The sequence below is a fragment of the Phlebotomus papatasi genome, chromosome 1 (assembly GCF_024763615.1).
Source record: "Phlebotomus papatasi isolate M1 chromosome 1, Ppap_2.1, whole genome shotgun sequence".
NCBI lineage: Eukaryota > Metazoa > Arthropoda > Insecta > Diptera > Psychodidae > Phlebotomus > Phlebotomus papatasi.
Window position 1 is genome coordinate 68,136,580 of NC_077222.1, and position 17,966 is coordinate 68,154,545.

At 35.2% G+C, this 17,966-nt stretch overlaps 1 protein-coding gene across 1 annotated transcript; it reads right to left on the reverse strand.

The window, feature by feature from the left end:
- Positions 1-54: 54 nt before the first annotated feature.
- Positions 55-17,761, reverse strand: LOC129798574 (RAC serine/threonine-protein kinase). Its single transcript, XM_055841788.1, has 7 exons — positions 17,448-17,761; positions 11,263-11,858; positions 6,131-6,328; positions 5,904-6,055; positions 5,322-5,793; positions 1,070-1,213; positions 55-983 (listed from the first exon to the last, which is right to left on the reverse strand). The coding sequence occupies exons 2-7, from the start codon at positions 11,749-11,751 to the stop codon at positions 903-905; spliced, it is 1,536 nt and encodes a 511-aa protein (XP_055697763.1). The 5' UTR covers positions 11,752-11,858; positions 17,448-17,761; the 3' UTR covers positions 55-902.
- Positions 17,762-17,966: the final 205 nt, after the last annotated feature.

Genomic DNA, 17,966 nt, shown 5'->3' on the forward strand with positions numbered 1-17,966 from the left:
TTTTTTCAAGTCAACGCCAATTCTTGATGAATGGAATGGGAAATTCAAAGAACATTTTCTCAATACAAAGAAAATATATTTCGTTAATTTTTTTTGGGGTTTCTTCTTTTTTTTCTCTCTTTTACTTTCTCGACCATGCAGAGTGCCTTCTTTATTTTGTAGACACCGAGATGCTGAGAGTGCAAAATGTTTTCTCTTTTATACCAATATAATTTTCTTTTGAGGAAAACAAGCTAAATTCCTTGCATGATTTTTGTTTTTGTTTTTTTTTTAATGGGAAATCTTAAAGTTACGTTTTTCTTAAATATTTTTGTTTTCTTTTGCCAATTTTATGCCTAAAAATGGTACAATTTCCCTCAATTTTCATCTTGCCCTTTTCTTGCCCTTTGTGGCCCCAGGAAGTGTGACCTCATGTTCACCAATTGACACCCTCCCTCCCCAATTCTTGAATTATACAAATATTTTAAGAACTCAAAGTCAATTTGAGAGAAAAAGAAACTGTACAATTAAACGGCTATTGTTTTGCGCATTGAAGGCCCTTCTTATGTTTTTTTTTTTTTTTTTACAAAATTTTCTCACTCTTTCCATGGTTCCGAAAGAATTGAAACTTCAACAATTTTTTTTTTTGGGCGTTTACGCCCTGGTGAATCACATCTTATGGGCATCAAGTGATGAACCTCCTTTCTTCACGCAAAAAATAAAGCTCCCTGGGCACTCTCTTGTTCAATTAAATCCTGCTCCACTATCCGGCTCACAAGTAAAGTAGTATTTGAAAAAGTATTTTTTTTGTGTTTACCTTATCTCTCTGTCCGGCTCAACATTTTCCTCCGAAGGTAACTCTCACAGGGGTCTACTTCGGCCCACGAGAAAGCACGCAAAGCTCACCATCGTTGGATTTTTTTTCACTGCATCGACGTAAGACTGGCTGAGCTGCTGATGTGAGAAGAAGTGCCCAAAGTTGAGGCCATGTCTTGATACGTGAACTATTTAATTAAAAAAAAAGAATGCACAAAAATAACACAAATTAATCCCAAAAATCTACGAAATAGTAAAAAGCATTGACAGTCACCTGTGGAAAAGGTTCTTCGGGAATGGAACCAAGTGGTCCGGCACCGTCCGGAGGCGTCAATTCAACGCTCTCTCCCGTGAACTCAGAGTCAAAGTATCTTGTGTCTGTGTCATTTGTCACTTGAGGTTTGAATGGTGGAGGAATCTACAAGGGAAAACAAAGAAAAAAATTAACTTGGATTTGAAGATTTATAAAATAGTAGAGCAAAAATCGGAGAAAGAGAACAGCTTTGGGATGTACTACACGTGTACGAAGTGTATGAAGAATTGGTTGGGGACATTCAGTCATTGTACAGAGACTGTAGTACAGTAAAAAATGTGTAGAATTTTACTACTAGTGTAAAATCGACGATTTTAGTTGTTTAATTTAAAAATGTTTAAAAAATTCAAAATAATTTGGTAATTTATTGTCACGTGATTGAAAATTACCACTATTATAGTTGAAAAATTTTCAACAATGTTGTTTAATTTGAAAATGTGTAAAATTTTAACACAATAATAATGTGAAATCGGATAAATTAATTATTTAATTGCGATCTGTGTAAAATTCCTCACTATTATAGTCATAAAAGATTTTCAACAATATTTTGTAATTTAAAACTGTTGAAAAATTCTAAAAATTCCCACTATTATAGTATGATTATAGTTTTTCACATTATTATAGTGTGAAAAAATACACAACTTTATGGTATTTTTGTCACATGATCAAAAATTAACACTATTATATGTTGATCATAATATTTCACACTATTATAGTGTGATGCCTTGTGTATTTCAACCAAAGTTGTTGAATTTTTAAACAAAAGTTGTGTAAAAATTGTTGAATTTGCATTTAAGACATATACTTCAGTCGAGATGCTTTTCATTGGGCAAAAGTCATATAGAACATCAAATATTTATATGCATAATAAGTATATTGTGAAGATCCAAGCATCAGATGTAATTATCTCGCATTAGGGGGGATCCCAAGTACAGGAAAAAACATTACAAATGTCCAAAAAGGCAAAAAAACTAAAATAAACGAAATGAAATGAAAATCCAACAATTTTTGAGTTTACACACAAATTTAACAATTTTTAAATTCAACAACTCTAAATTCAACAACTTGAAATTCAACAACTTTAAATTAAACAATTTTAAATTAAATATTGTTTTCAGATTTAACACTATAATAGTGGTGTGAAAGATTACACACTATAATAGTGTTATTTTTTTTTTTACTGTGTAGCTGTTTTCGTGTAAACGGATCAAAGTCGGAAGGTTTTCAGGTGGGTGTTTGACTGCACCAGGGATGTGTTCTATCACAATTGTTATTCATATTATATATAGACAAGGTAACAGAGCGCAGTTGGAGGCAGAATTGTGGATATTGTGGATTTCAGGGTGAGCCATCTCCCCTTTTTAGATAATTTGAGTTTTTTTGGATCTTCCGAAGAAGAGCTTTAGCGCACATTTGACTGACTTGTAAATGTTTGTGCAGAAACAGGTATAAAGGTGAACGTGGTTAAGTCGAAGGTAATGGTAATCTCCCGATATCCTGTACAATGCACTTTATATGTAACTGAAGTCCCATTGAAATAGGTGGAGAAGTTCAAATATCTCAGTGTTATTTACGACTGCAGTAATAGGCCGAGCTTAGTTGTTCGGCTAAATTACAGTAGACGCTCTCTCAATCGGGCATTTAGGGCAAAATGTCATTCAAATTATCGAGAGATTTGGGCGTCAAAGTCATTGTAAATTTCACAAAAAGCGCTCAATTATAAAGAATCACGATAAAATAAGAGCAACTACAGTGAATTTAAATTCGCTTCAAAATCAAACGTGAAAATTGTCAACAAAATTTTTCGCCAGATTGAAAAAGAGCCGATTGAGCGAGAGTCTACTGTATCGGTTTTCAAAGCTGTGTTCATTCATATTCTCACCTATGATCATGAGATTTGGGTAATGACTGAAAGAGTAAGATCGCGAGTACAAGCTGCCGAGATGAGGTACTTCTGGGCGGTTAAGGGAATCACTAGCCGAGATCGAGTGAGGATGAGGACCGTAGCCCTTCGTGAGGAGCTAAGAGTTGAGGAGTTGCTTTCAAGTTAAGAGATCACAACTTCGATAATATGGTTATGTACAGCGCATGAAGGAAAAAGATTCGCCAGAAAAGCTATACAAGCCATTGTAAGGAGGCATCGACCTCGAGGCAGACCTAGGGCAAAGTGGCTGAATCAAGTTCAGAATCTTGCCTATCTTGTCTTATACGGGGGCTTCAGACCTAAGACTTAGCCATATGGCTTAATTGCTCTAATTTCTTGGAAAAATTGCACTTAGGCTTGGATTATTAAAGATAAGTGACATATAGATTCTCAAAAGGCAATAAAATTGCTCGCTGTTCAGGATTTTGAGACCTTTGGGAACTGGGCTAAACCTCTAGTCTGAAGACCGCCTTAGAGTGCCTTTGGGATCAAACCCGAACATCTTCCTGAAGTGACGGAGGATCGACAGGCGTGGGCTGTTAACCTTGATGCCTAGCTAGAGTTTACAGTCCAGGAAAAAATCATTTGAGGTACTTACATGGGAAAAGCTAAATATATTTTGAAGAAGAGACACTTCGGGAATCGCCAAAGAATTCATCAATTTACTTATTAATTTACTGAATTTAATTCATCAATTTTCTTAATTTTGCTGACACATGTGACTCACAATGTCTTTTTCTCTCTGAATTCTTTCTGTGTGATTTTTTTCTTTTAATTTTTCATTAAGGTTTTTTTTCATACGAAGGAAAATCCTGTGATTTAAATACTCCCTTGCAATTTCGATTTTAAATAATTTCAAAAGGTCTTGAAAGAACATTTTTGGTGAATGCAAAGGTTCCCTATAAGATGGATGCTGAGAAACACTTTGTTTAGGAATTTGCAGAACTTGTGAAAGGCATTTTCTAGTTTTGTAAGTCCATCAAGAGACATATGCTGAGTATAAGACCTAGCAGATGTTAGGATGTAATTGAAAGTTCCCAATTCAGGATATTTTACTTTAAATTTCTTTGCCAAATACCCAGCAATATTTTCTAGGACATCTTCATCCTAATACGTTCTAACAATTTTTCTTTTTTGTCATCTCCTTCTTGGGAACTGCTTAAGAGAATTCTGAGGGTGTCTTTGGACAGTCTACGCAGCTTTAGTCTAATTTATCGTCATTTTCTTTACTTGTGGTGGGATCTATTTTAACTTTCTTCAACACCATTTTCACAAGTGTTTTATCAGTCTCTGGACAATATGTTGTAATTTATTGTGAGAATTCATACGGTCTAATTTCCTTGCCCTACAATCTACTTAAAAAAAATAAGTAGTAATATATTATATAAAGAGAAAATTAGAAAATTTAATTTTGAATATTATTTGAAAGTATTGTTAACAAATTTTAAGTGAAATTAGAAGATTTACGAGTCAAATTTTAAATTCTCATTGTGATAATTTTGGTCTGTATAATCCAAATCTAAAATATTTACAACTTTTAACCCTCTAACACTGTTTTCTTTAAGGCCAGCTTCAGACCTAAAGTTTAGCCCAGTGCCAATTTTATTTTATTTATTTATTTTTTAATATAAAGGATCATTTGCCCATGTTGTCCAATCTTAAGTGATACTTTTCTAAGAAATCTTGATTGATAAGAAATTAAAGAAGTTAAGCCACATGGCTAAGCCTTAGGTCTGAAGCCAAGATGCAATAAAAAGTAGTGAAACAATTTTTGCTATGGTCAAAACCAGTAATAAACTCAGATAAGCTTATGGTAGCTGAGATTCTTTACAGGCGACCTGCAAATGCGTACAGCTCGGGGTGCTTTTAACTCGAAATACTTGAAAATTCGATTGTGAATTTAATTTTGGGAGTAAGAAATCGCTTTCACCGAACTCTTCTCGGCAGCCGAAAGGAATAAAATTGGCTCGGCGCGATTCTTTACCCTTCAAAATTCAATTTACAATCGAATTTTCAAGTATTTCGAGTTGTAAGCACCCCGATTTGTACGCATTTCGAGGTCGCCTGTAAAGAATCTCAGCTACCATAAGCTTATCTGAGTTTATCAGTACTGGCCATTTTCTATTTTAAATAATTTGAAGACAGAATACTAACAAAAACAGAAAAAGTTAATTGAAATCGGTTATTAAACGGTTTTTGATAAATTTTGCGTTGTTTCCCGACTAGAAATTTCATGAAGGATATGCTTGGCGTTGCATAAAATCACAAAGGAAAAAATATTCTACTCACTTTCTTCTGTTCTAAATCAGTCCAATTAATGCTGGCAAAGAAGGGATGAGCCTGAATCTCCTTGACGTCATCTGGTCCACCGCCCAGCCGCTGCGATGGGATCTTGACGAGGAAGCCAGTGAGGAGACTCCTGGCCTCCTGTGATATATTCCTGGGAAATCTCACTTCTTCCATGAGAATCAGTGCAAACAGAACATCGTGATCGCGATTGTAGAATGGTAGCCTTCCGCAGATCATCTCATACATCACTACTCCTGTTCCCCACCAATCCACCGCACGTCCATAGTCATTGTCCTCGAGCACTTCTGGTGCCAGATACTCTGGTGTTCCGCAGAAAGTCTTTGTCGTCCTCCCATACGTGATGTCCTCCTTACAGAGTCCAAAATCAGCAATTTTGATGTGCCCATCTTTGTCCAGGAGCAAATTCTCCAACTTTAAGTCTCGATAGATGATACCCTGAGAATGCAAGTACCTGCAAGGCAACATCCCAAAATTATTCAAATTCCAATGACAACAATCTTTTGGTCACTAGAACAACTGTCACTCTCCTTCAAAGGAGATCCTGTGTTCCATGTGACTCACCCGAGAGCTGAAATGATTTCAGCACCATAAAATCGTGTCCGATCCTCGGAGAAGACACGTTCTCTGCTCAAATGAAAGAACAATTCGCCACCATTCACGTACTGCATCACGAAGCAGAGTCTGTCGGCAGTTTGAAATGAATATTTGAGGGACTGAAAGATGCAAAACAAAATACCCTCAAATCAAACTCCTAAAAAAGAAACATCCCACAGAAAGAGCTGACTCACAATTAAAAAGGGATGATTTGTTGTCCTTAGGACTCTGTTTTCTGTCAATGTGTGCGCCACTTCATCCTTCTGAATGATCACTTCCTTCTTCAAGATTTTTATCGCATACAGTTTTGCTGTAGCTTTCTCACGACACAGAATCACCTTGCCAAATGTACCTTTGCCCAGCACTTTGAGGAACTCAAAGTTTTCCAGTGTCTAAAAGTCACGCAAACATATTTTTAAAGGGCCCATTCTCATCATCCGCAAACACTTTGGCTGAAGGTCTCAAAACAACCCCCTATTGTCCTCTTTATAGTTGCTAAGGAATCAGAAGAGCAAAACTGGCTTTTTACTTTCTCTCTGTATTCAGAGATTTCTGAGAAGAGGATTATCCATTCTAAGAAGTTTTAAATTCAAAAAAGCGTTAACAATAAGATAATATTTGTTCTAGAAATGCTGCAGCGTCTTTAAAGTGATTAAATAGCTCGCAAAAATATTTTATTGTTTAGCAAATTCATGTTCGTGAAAGTTCTTTTTAAGGTGGAATCATATTGACCGTCAAATTTCCGAATAAGGTAAAGTACCCTTACTCGACCAGGTTCCTCTATTCGACCGGTGGGTCAATTTTTGAATATTTGATGGTGAATTTCATCAATTTCTATGAATTTGTCACTTATTCGTATTATTTAAAGAATAATTGACCTATTAATGTTAGATCATACACAAAATATTATAGCAAATATAAATAAATTGAATAAATAAATCTACCGGTCGAATAGAGAAACCAGTCGGATAAAGGGTACTTTACCTTATTAAGCTTGTTTATATATATTTTTTTGGACAAAGAAATAAGAATTTCTAAATGAAAAAAATATAAGCCCAATAATCATGCAGTTTATCCGAGACACAAACCTAATTCATTGTTTGACATTCTTTCAATTTTTTACATTTTGTCGCTTTAACCAGCAATTGTCGTACCGATCGTAACTTACTTGTCAGGGTTTTCCAAAATAGCATATTTTTATTCATTTCATTTTTTTTTCATTCATTTTCAACCGCTTATCCCTATTGGGGTCGCGGAGCCTATTTTCGTAATTTTTTCAACATATTAAAAAAATATTTAATTTCAGATTTTAAACATATAAAAGTATACATTCAAATTTTGTTTTTGGAATTTTAATTCAAAAATTAAAAAAAAAATCATCTGTTTGGATCTAATTTTCTGAAAACTTTTTTGAGAACATTTATACTAAGTTTTTCGATATTCAAGGGATTGGGACCGAAAATGACAGAAAAAGCGATGGTCCTTGATTTTCGATGATCATCTGAATTTTCAAATAATCGTATGAACTTTCCCTCAAGTAGACACGATCGTTTTGTTTGTAGACGAATTATTCAACTTCAGGATTTTTCCAACAAAAAAGACGATGTTTGGCAATTGTCCTAGCATCGCCAAGCTCTATTGAGCATGGATAAGACCAGGGCAGAGCATTCTCATACATTTTTCGTACAAAAATGTGGTATATTTTTTCTTAAGTGGTTTTTTAGTTTTGGTATAAAACCAAATGCAATCATTTTAAAACTTTTACCAAATGAAAGAGTATCTAATGTTAAGGTGTCTACACATTGAGAACAATTTTCGTCAAAAATGGCTTTTTTGAAGGAAATTGGCTGCATTGCTCTAAAGGCCTCTACACATTGGGAGCAATTTTCGTCAAAAATTACATTTTTGACAGAATTTTGACGTTTCTGCCTACAGCACTGCAGCTAATTTCCTTCAAAAAAGCAATTTTTGACGAAAATTGTTCTCAATGTGTAGACACCATAAGCAGAAACGTCAAAATTCTGTCAAAAATGCAATTTTTGACGAAAATTTCTCCCAATGTGTAGAGACCTTTATGTTATTAGCACAAAATTTATAATGATTGCACGAGGACAATAGTTTCTAAAACCTTTATGAAAAAGACGTAAAATTCGCAATTTTTTGAATTTTTCTGAAAAATTTTCTATCTGTAACACCAGTAAAATGTTAAATTCAATAAAATTATATTCTTTGTATATGTGGCTACATATTATTTATATATTTGGTTATATTTATTTTTGTGGGATCTAAGGCTTAAAAATTCTAAGGAATTTAAGAAAAATGTACCATTTGTGAATTAAAATGCTCCATCCGTTAGTTAATCATCCTAGGGTAAGACCTTGTTCTTTTTGGAAATTTTAACGCTTCTTACAGAGCTTCTTTTCCAATCTTACGACGATGATTTCCTTCAATTAGTTTCTTCCCTTTAAGAACGTTTAGCGGTGATGCAGTTTTTATCCCTTTATTGAATTATATTCCAAAACATGAAGGATTTAATCACAGTCAAGTGTTTGGAGAGCTCTAACGATAGCCGATTACGTCTTTCCAGTAAAATTTAATACACTGGACAGGACACACTTACAACTTAAGGCCTCTACACATTGGGAGCAATTTTCGTCAAAAATTATGCTTTTGAACGAAATTGTGTGCACTGCTGTTGGTGGAAACGTCAAAATTTTGTCAAAAATGCAGTTTTTGACTAAAATTTCTCCCAATGTGTAGAGGCCTTTAAGCCAAGAGCCAGTCTAACGGATCAAAATAATGATTAGATTACATTTCCGTCACTTTCTGACTAATCCGACTTTCGGCTTAAACCGAGAAACGGCTTAGTTAGTGAGAAACTGATGGTAATTTAGTAAAATCATTATTTTGATTATAATTACGTTAAGCCGTCCCTCGGTTTAAGTCGTAAGTTTGTCTAGCACATAAGACAATCGTTATAGTTATAGCGACCTGGGGGGGGGGGATTCTGTAACCCTGTGATCACCTGTTGAAATTGGTGAACGCTTCACTAAAGTGATCGTAAAAGAGATTCTGTAACTTGCGATAGCTTCACGTGAAGGGATCACTTTTAGGTTATGTGTTTCACTTGTCAATTTTTCGGTGAAGATGATGTTATCACTCGGTGAAGCCAGTAAAAATTTTTTCCATACTCAGCTTGAAAAACAAGACCTTATTATTTTTAATACTCAATTCTAGTGTTTTCCAGTTAGGGGAAAGGCTCATAATTTTGTCCAGTTTCTTATTTTGGACACTTTGAGGATAAAATTGGACACTAAAAATAAATTGATTAAAATTATGGATTTTTAATCCAATATTTGATAAATAATGAATGCTATCTAAATATTTGTTCTTTTTGGAAGATTTTAACACTAAATACGTTAAATTTTGAATATGATTTGAGTTAAAATTGCTTTGTTGAAAATTCAGTGTGAGCAATTGCTTACGAGAAATATGACAGAACTTCGTGTTTACATCAGTTCTTATTTAGCTGTGGTGAAGTACTAACAATGTTTCTTCGGTTTTTTGAGTGATATTATTGAATATTCATTGAATATTGTGTTGATTCACGTTACTGATGATTTGTACATTTGACCTGAAGTGAGATTTGCCTTGTGAATTACGTTTTTCGTGTGAAAAATGGGAAATTTTGTAAGAGGTTCACCAATGAGGTGATAATCCTTATTTTGGACAGGTGTTTTTCTCACGAAATTTCGTGAAGTTTTAGCTTTTGTGATGACTAGGTTGGACAAATTCCTGGAGAAACAAAGGAGCATCATCTCTACGAACGAGATGTAGTGAGAAAAGCCTTGAAAGGCTCCCGGAAAGGCCAGGGAATGAGTGAATCCGCACGTACTTGGAGTACCGAAGTCAACTCACTTTAATGAATGATATGGAAAGTTTCCGGGCTTCTTGTGACATTCTACGTTTCCCTTACATGAACAAGAAGAGGACTTGGTAAGATTGGTTCATGAAATGAAGAACAATGGGCATCCTGTTGAGGTGGATTAGCTGTCCAAATTTACAGCCAAGTTGTCCAACTTAATAACCAAGTTGTCCAAAATAAGAGTCAAATTCACCTCTACATATCAATTCATTTTTAAACGTATTAAGACTAATTTTGGTAAAATCAAAGACAATAAGCCCTTGCCAAGTTTCTAAGCAACCCTTCTGAAAAGAGAGTAGCAAAAAAAATCAATTAGTATTGAAAATATCGCACTTCAAACTTGGAACATCGATGCTTATAAGCAGACTGTCCAAAATTATGAGCCTTTACCCTATTTAGTTCAAATATTGATGAAAATCTTAAATTTAATGAAAATTTCTACACACTTTCTACACACAAAGGTACAGAATAACTTTTCTAGCAGTTGTGAAGGGAAGCTCGTGAACCTTTCACTAGTGAGTCGTTCACTAGTGAAGCGTTCATCGAGTTACAGAATTCCCTCCCTGAATTTGGTCACAGTTCAATTGGGCTACCCTGTAAAGTGTTCGAAGCCACAGTATGTGCGAAGCCTGAAAGCTTAGTTTCTTTGAAAATAATTCTGAATATCCCAGACTACAAACTCTTATGGTATGTGTCTAGGCTAATAGATAATTTTTAGCGTACTTTTCTAGTAGTTTTTTTGTGAAGTTATGTGTTATTTTTCAGTTTTATACCCAACGCACAATAACTTTTGTTTAGTAAACATGTTTGTGACATTTCAATGAGAGTGAGATCCAGATTTAGTCATCTCGCTCATTCTCATGCGAAATGTTGAAAACATGTTTACAAACAAAAGTTATTATGCGTTGGCCATTATTTTTTTCTTTTCATTTTTTTTATACAAAAACCTTTTGATTTCCATCGAAAAACTTTTCAATTTGCCCACCTTTCCCCTATTCAAAATAAAATAAAATAATTCCCTGACACAGCAATCACTTTTAATTTTTCATTGAAAGAACTTTTTCAGAAATATTATTTCTTTGAATGCTAAGAAGTGTCTCGAAAAACACAAATCTTATGAAAATGATTTGTTTTTATTATTCGTAATAAATACACCCAGTAGTAAATCTTGTTCAGCTTATATTCTTTCACTTATGCTTACGACTACAGTAAACTCGCGATATTCGCTAAATTAGTGAAGCAACAATATTAAGTGCAATATATAAAATGCAAATCCGCATAATTTTAGCAGACGGAGGAATTAATGGTTTCTTTTACGACCACCTGGAGCCCTTGAGACCTTCAACGTCTGTGGGACATAAAATTTTAAGGCGAATTTTATTTTTGTTATTGAGTACTTACGACTTTTTTCTTGCCGCTAGCCTTCACGGAGGATGTTCCCTGAACAGAGAATTTCTCCGAGAGTTCATCCTCAGCTATCGACGCCATATCCACGTCGATCATATCGGTGGCTGTGGAGGCAGAATCACCGAGTTCTCGCAACCTATTAGCCACATACCTGATGGCATCCACCCATTCCTGTCGTTCCCTGTCTGTCTCCACATGGAACATCCGCTCTATGACAGTAGTGAGCTGGAGGCCACGGATGATAAATGTGTAGGGCTTTGGTCGGTCCATCGACATTATTTGGCAATCTTTAACTGTGAAGTTATTGAGACGCTCAGCTGGGGCTGAAGTGTCCGGCCGGGATTTATAGCCCATGAGAGTACCATCGTCTCTCAGAACAAAATACCGTGATCGCCAATTCTTAATGTGTTCTCCACGCTTATAGAGCCATCCCTCCTTCACCACTGTCGCCTGCGGGCTACCACTAAACGTGCCCGAAGACATTTTCCGTCTTTAGCTTCTTTTGTCACACTCTCCTCTCAACTGTCTTTCCACCCAGGCACTTCAGGGCCCTATGTGCATCCTCTAGTCACGTGGCCAGAGTCCTCCTCCTACATCAAAAGCCCAAAACGTGTCAATGCACCATTTGCATGTCAAAGAAATTGACGATTCTATTTTTTTTGAGGGGTAGGGCAGGAAAATCAGGAGGAAGAAGGGGTACAAGAAAATTGCCAGACAGAGACGCTTCGGCAAAAATTAAACACACAGCATTAATTTTGTAACCATTGCGGAGAATTTTGACACAGAAATAGCTCATGGCCTAGTTTTTTTCTCTTGCTTTCCTTTCCTTCTCTCTCTCACCATTTAATATACTCTTCATGTGTTGGACACACCGATTGGCAGCCAACGTGCAATAGTGGCACATGGCTTTATGTTTCTGTTTGTCTGGCCATTTGATTGTGGCCCCCGGACAAAGACAACTCGGCGGCTTTTATTTCTTCAGGTAAATTTTGGTACGACTTGAAAGGTAAACATCCCCCGGGGAACTCTGAGGAATGCACATATTCTCTATGACCAAATACTGAGGTGAACAACTCAATCTAGCACAAGAAAAATGCCACAAAGTGCAATGTATTGTTTATTGCAATTTTCATGGGCGATTTCAAAGAAAAAAACAATTGAAATATTTTTGCAAATTTTCAACTATTTAGGGTAAGTGTACAAAATTCCGTCCAGCTCGCAATTTCGGCCACCATTTTTGTTCCTCGAATTTCCATGAACTTTTAGATTTTAAGTACTCTATAGATTATACAATGCAAAAGAATAACAAAAAATGTAGCAAAAGATTCCCCAGAAAAGCTATGCAAGCCATTGTGAGAAGGCGTCGACCTCGAGGCAGACCTAAGGACAAGGTGGCTGAATAAATTTCAGGATCTTGCGTGGGAGCGCCTCGGGATTGGACCCGAACATCTTCCTGAAGTGGCGGAGGATCGACAAGCGTGGGCTGCTAATTTGGATGTCATGGGCCCACGACCCCAATAGGGATAAGCGGTTGAATGAAAAAAAAATTAGCTTCGACAAACGAGATGACGTGAAAAAGATATTGGAAGAATTCCCGAAGGGCAAGGAACTATAAGAAAGAAGGTGGCCGAAATAAGACACCAAAGCTATGTCTATATTTTTATTCATTTTAAAATGTATTAAGAATGATTATAGAGTAAATAATAAAGACGGTAAACTCTTTACAAGGTTCCAAGCAACACTCTTTAAGAAGAAAGAATAAAAAAATCAATTTGAATTTAAAATATTACATTTCAAACTTGAGACTTTGACGCTTGCATGCAACTATGCCGAAATTTGGCACACTTACCCTACTTCCTAATTTTTACATTTATCTAATACTGGCTTTGAAACTAGACTTCTTGTATTGAGACTAATTTGTTAAAATAAAGTTAAGACCCTAAAAAAAACGTTCACCGCCGTCTTAGCGTTAGTGACTAATCCTCGAATTTAAACACTAAATTAGAAAACAAATGATTTACTTAAAAAGCAAGTTAAACAAGTTAAACCCCAAATATACTCAGGTGGATCATTCAGAATATTTAAAATTTAAAATTTGGCAGCAAAGATTTATTCCAAATTGTTATATCACTGAGGGCTTATGATCGGCGGTTACAAGTCCTGCATAAATTTCTTTTTCCTCATTCTTTACCGTCAAAATTTTAGAAGATCAAGCTGAGACTGTTTTGAACTTTATTTTTTTAAGGACCTTATGTGCAATTTAATGATCTTTGAAGCATTTAGCAATGATTCCAATCTTTGAAAAATGTTCAAACTCATTCTGTAACCCAAAAAAAAATAGATAAAGCTTAAGTAACCTATTCATAATCGCTTTATTACCAGTATATAATCGGTCTAAAGCGGGTCAGTCCTGTCAGAGATTCAACAAACTTTTCACACAGTCATATTTGCCCAAATCAGTTTAAAAAAAACACCCAATCCGAAATAAATTGAAAAATAAACTCGAAATAACTCAAATATGTTTTCGTATATGAATGAAATGTCCACCTTGACGAATCATGAAAAATATGAGCTATGTTTTGAAATACGCTAATAAAAATACCCTACGTTACGTTACGCTGGTAGGTGCGGGACCATTTATGGATGGTCCTCTGAAGGCCCTAAGTCCCTGTCCTTAACTGACAAAAACTTCTCATTACTCACTTGATAAGGTTCAAATTAAATTATTTTAAAATTAAATTATTATTACTAATTTTAGCTGATTTTTCTTCGCTTTTATTCGAGAAACCAAATTACAGTAGACTCTCACTCAATTAGATTATTCTCATTCGGGCGAAAAATTTTGTTCACAATTTTCACGTATTATTTTAAAGCAATTTTCGCTTAAATTCGTTATAGTTCCTCACGTTTTATCGTGATTCTTTATTGTTGAGCGCTTTTTAAGAAAATTTACAATGACTTTGAGGCCAGAATCTCTCGATAATTTGAATGACATTTTGCTCCATATGTCCGATTGAGAGAGGAGTCTACTGTATTAGATTATAGCAGTAAGTAAAAAATGCCGATTTAACAATTGAGAATCTTACGAAGTGAAGTTAGCGTCGCCTATTGAAAAGCGATGGCGTCAGATGGTAAAATCAATTCCAGAAAACACTTTCCGCCATGCATAATTTTCACATAAATATAATATAAAATAAAATATTAATTAACTAAAAACAAATTTTATGTATTCTACGAATGTAATTAAATATTTAATAGACAATTTATTTATCGAAAAACGCAAATTTTGTTTGATGAAAATTTGATGACATTTGGTATATTTGGTAAGAAACATTGGTTTTGATGCACTTGTTTAAAACATTGCACAAAAAATGTTCAAAATCTTGAATTCAAAACAAATAATTATAATTTGTCGACTGTATACGTAGTAAATTATTGTGATTATGAAGGACTCACATCTAAAACATAAATAACTTTGGGGCTAATTTATTTCATAAATCGTGAAAAATAGCGATTTCAATATAAATGGCGAAAAGAGAGACATTGGCAAAAAGTGACGATATCACCCTAGGTAGTATCGAAAACAAGAAAACAAAAATTATTATGTGCACGGCGCTATTCATTGTAGCAGAAATGACATGACTTTTGTTTTGCAAACAATGTGTTTTCAAAACTGCTTATAAGAGCAAGCAAGATGACTACTCAGAAAAAAATGTTTTGTCAAATCGGCGGCCAACTGGATCTTGTTAAAAGTTTGTCAAAAGGGTGTTTTTCCATATATAATACAAGAAAAAGTTTTGGCAAATTGGTAAATAACATCCTTTTGACAAAATTTCAACAAAATCCATTTGTTCGTTAACAAGATATTTTTTTCAGAGTAGTTAGATATCTCACTTAATGACAGTAAGATGTCAAAAGATGTTTACAAAACCACAATTATTGTGCTTTCGGCGTTATACCCGACGCACAATATGTTTTATTTTGTAATTGTTTTGTAAAAACGTTTTTGACATTTCAGTGGGAGTGAATAAAATGTAGAATCTAGTCATCTTGTTTTTAGGTAGTTTCGATAACATGTCTCCGAAACAAAAGTAATTGTGCGCTAAATAATAATAATAAAATGTAAGTCTAGATGCAGTAGAACCCCGCTATAGGCCATCGCTCTATGGTCCACAATTTATCGACCGTTGATTTCAAAACACTGATTTTAAGTTAGGTTATGTTTTTTTAGTACGCGACATGCAATGTTGTCATAATTATTTTAATATTTTTGGCAATCTTTATTGAATAGTTGTAATAATTGTGATCTATAATGAAGATAGGAGGACAGGTACCACAATCGCAAAGGAAGTGGAAGCCGTTGACCAATTTCAATACTAATAGTCGTTGATAATTTTAAAAAATGACAGTGCGACCTAAGTGTCAAATCTGGAACCAAATATGGACTATAGCGAGGCTCTACTGTATCTCGCTCTCTTCCCCAGGAAATTAAAAAAAAAAATTCAAAATTTCAAAATGTTCAGTACTTTCAAAATATCTATGAGACAGAGCGAGATGACTAGATCTAGATTTCATACACTCTCACTGAAATGTCAAAAACAAGTTACAAAAAGTTATTGTGCGTTGGGCATTATGTCAAAGGCTAATAAACTTTTATTTGTAAACATATTTTCAAAATATCATATGAAAGAGAGTAATGCCCAACGCACAATTAATTTTGTTTGTAAACATGTTTTTAAAATTTCATATGAGAGAGAGTAAGATAACTAGATCTCGGTTTCATTCACTCTCATTGAAATGTCAAAAACATGTTTGCAAAACAAAAGTTATTGTGCGTTGAGCATAATGACCAGCGCACAATAACTTTTGTTTGAAAACATGTTTTCAAAATTATATGTGAGAGTGAAAGAGATGACTAGATTTAGATATCACTCACTGTCATTGAAATGTCAAAAACATGTTTACAAAACAAAGGTTATTGTGCGTTGGGCATAATGCCCAACGCACAATAACTATTGTTTTGTAAACATGTTTTTAAAATTGTCTCTGAGAGTGAAACAGATGACTAGATCTAGATATCACTTGCTCTCATTGTAATGTCAAAAACATGTTTACAAAATAAAAGTTGTTGTGCGTTGGGCATAATGCCCAGCGCACAATAACTTTTGTTTTGTAAATATGTTTTTGACTTTTCTGTGAGAGTGAATGAAACCGAGATCTAGTCATCTCGCTCACTCTCACAGAGAAATTTGAAACCATGTTTACAAAACAAAAGTTATTGTGCGTTGGGCATAAGCTCTGTACTTGATTCACTCTATCATTATTTTGTTAAAAGCATGTTTACTAAATAAAAATTGTTGTGCGCTGATCATTAGTCATAAGGTGGGAGTTTTTCCTAAAATTAATCATGAAGCAAAACATATTTATTCCCAATGTGTCATCGTCAAAATAAAACAATTACCACCAATGCGCAAAGCCACAAATATTTTTAAATTAAATTGGATTTGTTTAGCAAATAAACCAGCAATTAAAAGGTCATTATTCATCAAAGGCAAAACAAGGCACTTCTCCCTTGTGCCACTAGAACACACACTGAGCGACACTGTGTTTGTTTTTCTCAAGATGCTCTTTCCTTCGTGGAAAAACCACTGTGAAAGACTATCGAGAATGTTCCCGGACAAAAATTCCTGACCAAAAACTAATGCTGATATAGTCCGCGGGAATGCGTCACTTCCGGGGCATGTTTTGGGATTGGAAGGCAACGTGAAAATGGTGTGTGTTGTGCAACAAGAACTGGGCAGACGCGCGTGTGTGAGTGAAAAACAACCCCAAGAGGGGAGGAAGGAGGTGGATCGATTGGGAAAGTCGTGCCATGTTATTTTGCCACTCTCGCGCCATGCATGAGCCACGTGATTGATAGAAGGCGCGACTGAGGCACCTCTGAGGGCCGTGGGCGCGACACTGGTCACTTATCCCACTCCCTGTGGCCCCATTTTGCGCCAGACACAACACACCAGAATCTGTGTGTGCGAGATGACGGTGAAAAAGGTGACGAGAGGAGGTTTCATTCACAAAAATTCCCAGACTTGTCAACATGGACTCCCCCCTCTGGCGTCTGTCTGGGTCTTTCTTGCCCTCTGGATACCCCAAATCACGACACATTGGCATGGATTACTCACCTCCTGGCCAGATATTTGCGTCCAGAGGGATTTATGGGCGATTTTTGGGGAACTGCGACACTGAAATTGGGGAAAATCCACACACTGAGAGATCAACTTTCACTCCCTCCCGCCTGCAATCACGTCGACATTTTCAAACTTTTCCTCTGGGAAATGCACTCTGTGGAATTCACACAACACCATAGACACACAATTTTCACAATTAATAATGTTTTTCGTCCGATGCACCGAGTTTTTCACAGATAAATGCAGAAAAAATAACTTTCTTCTTCTTCTTCTTTTTTACTTATGTCAGCCGTCGCACTTCTACCTTACCGACATTTTTGTTTTCCCTCGGATTTTAAAAATTTCCCTTCCGTTTACTTTGATTTTTTTTAAACAAGTTAATTATATTTCTCAAATTGTTTTTATTGAAAAATGGTTTTACTTTCTATTGATATTTAGAATATAGCACCAAATGGATAATAAAGAAATAAAAAATCGAGAGACTTAAAATTCAGTTTAAGTGTTGCCAGATTG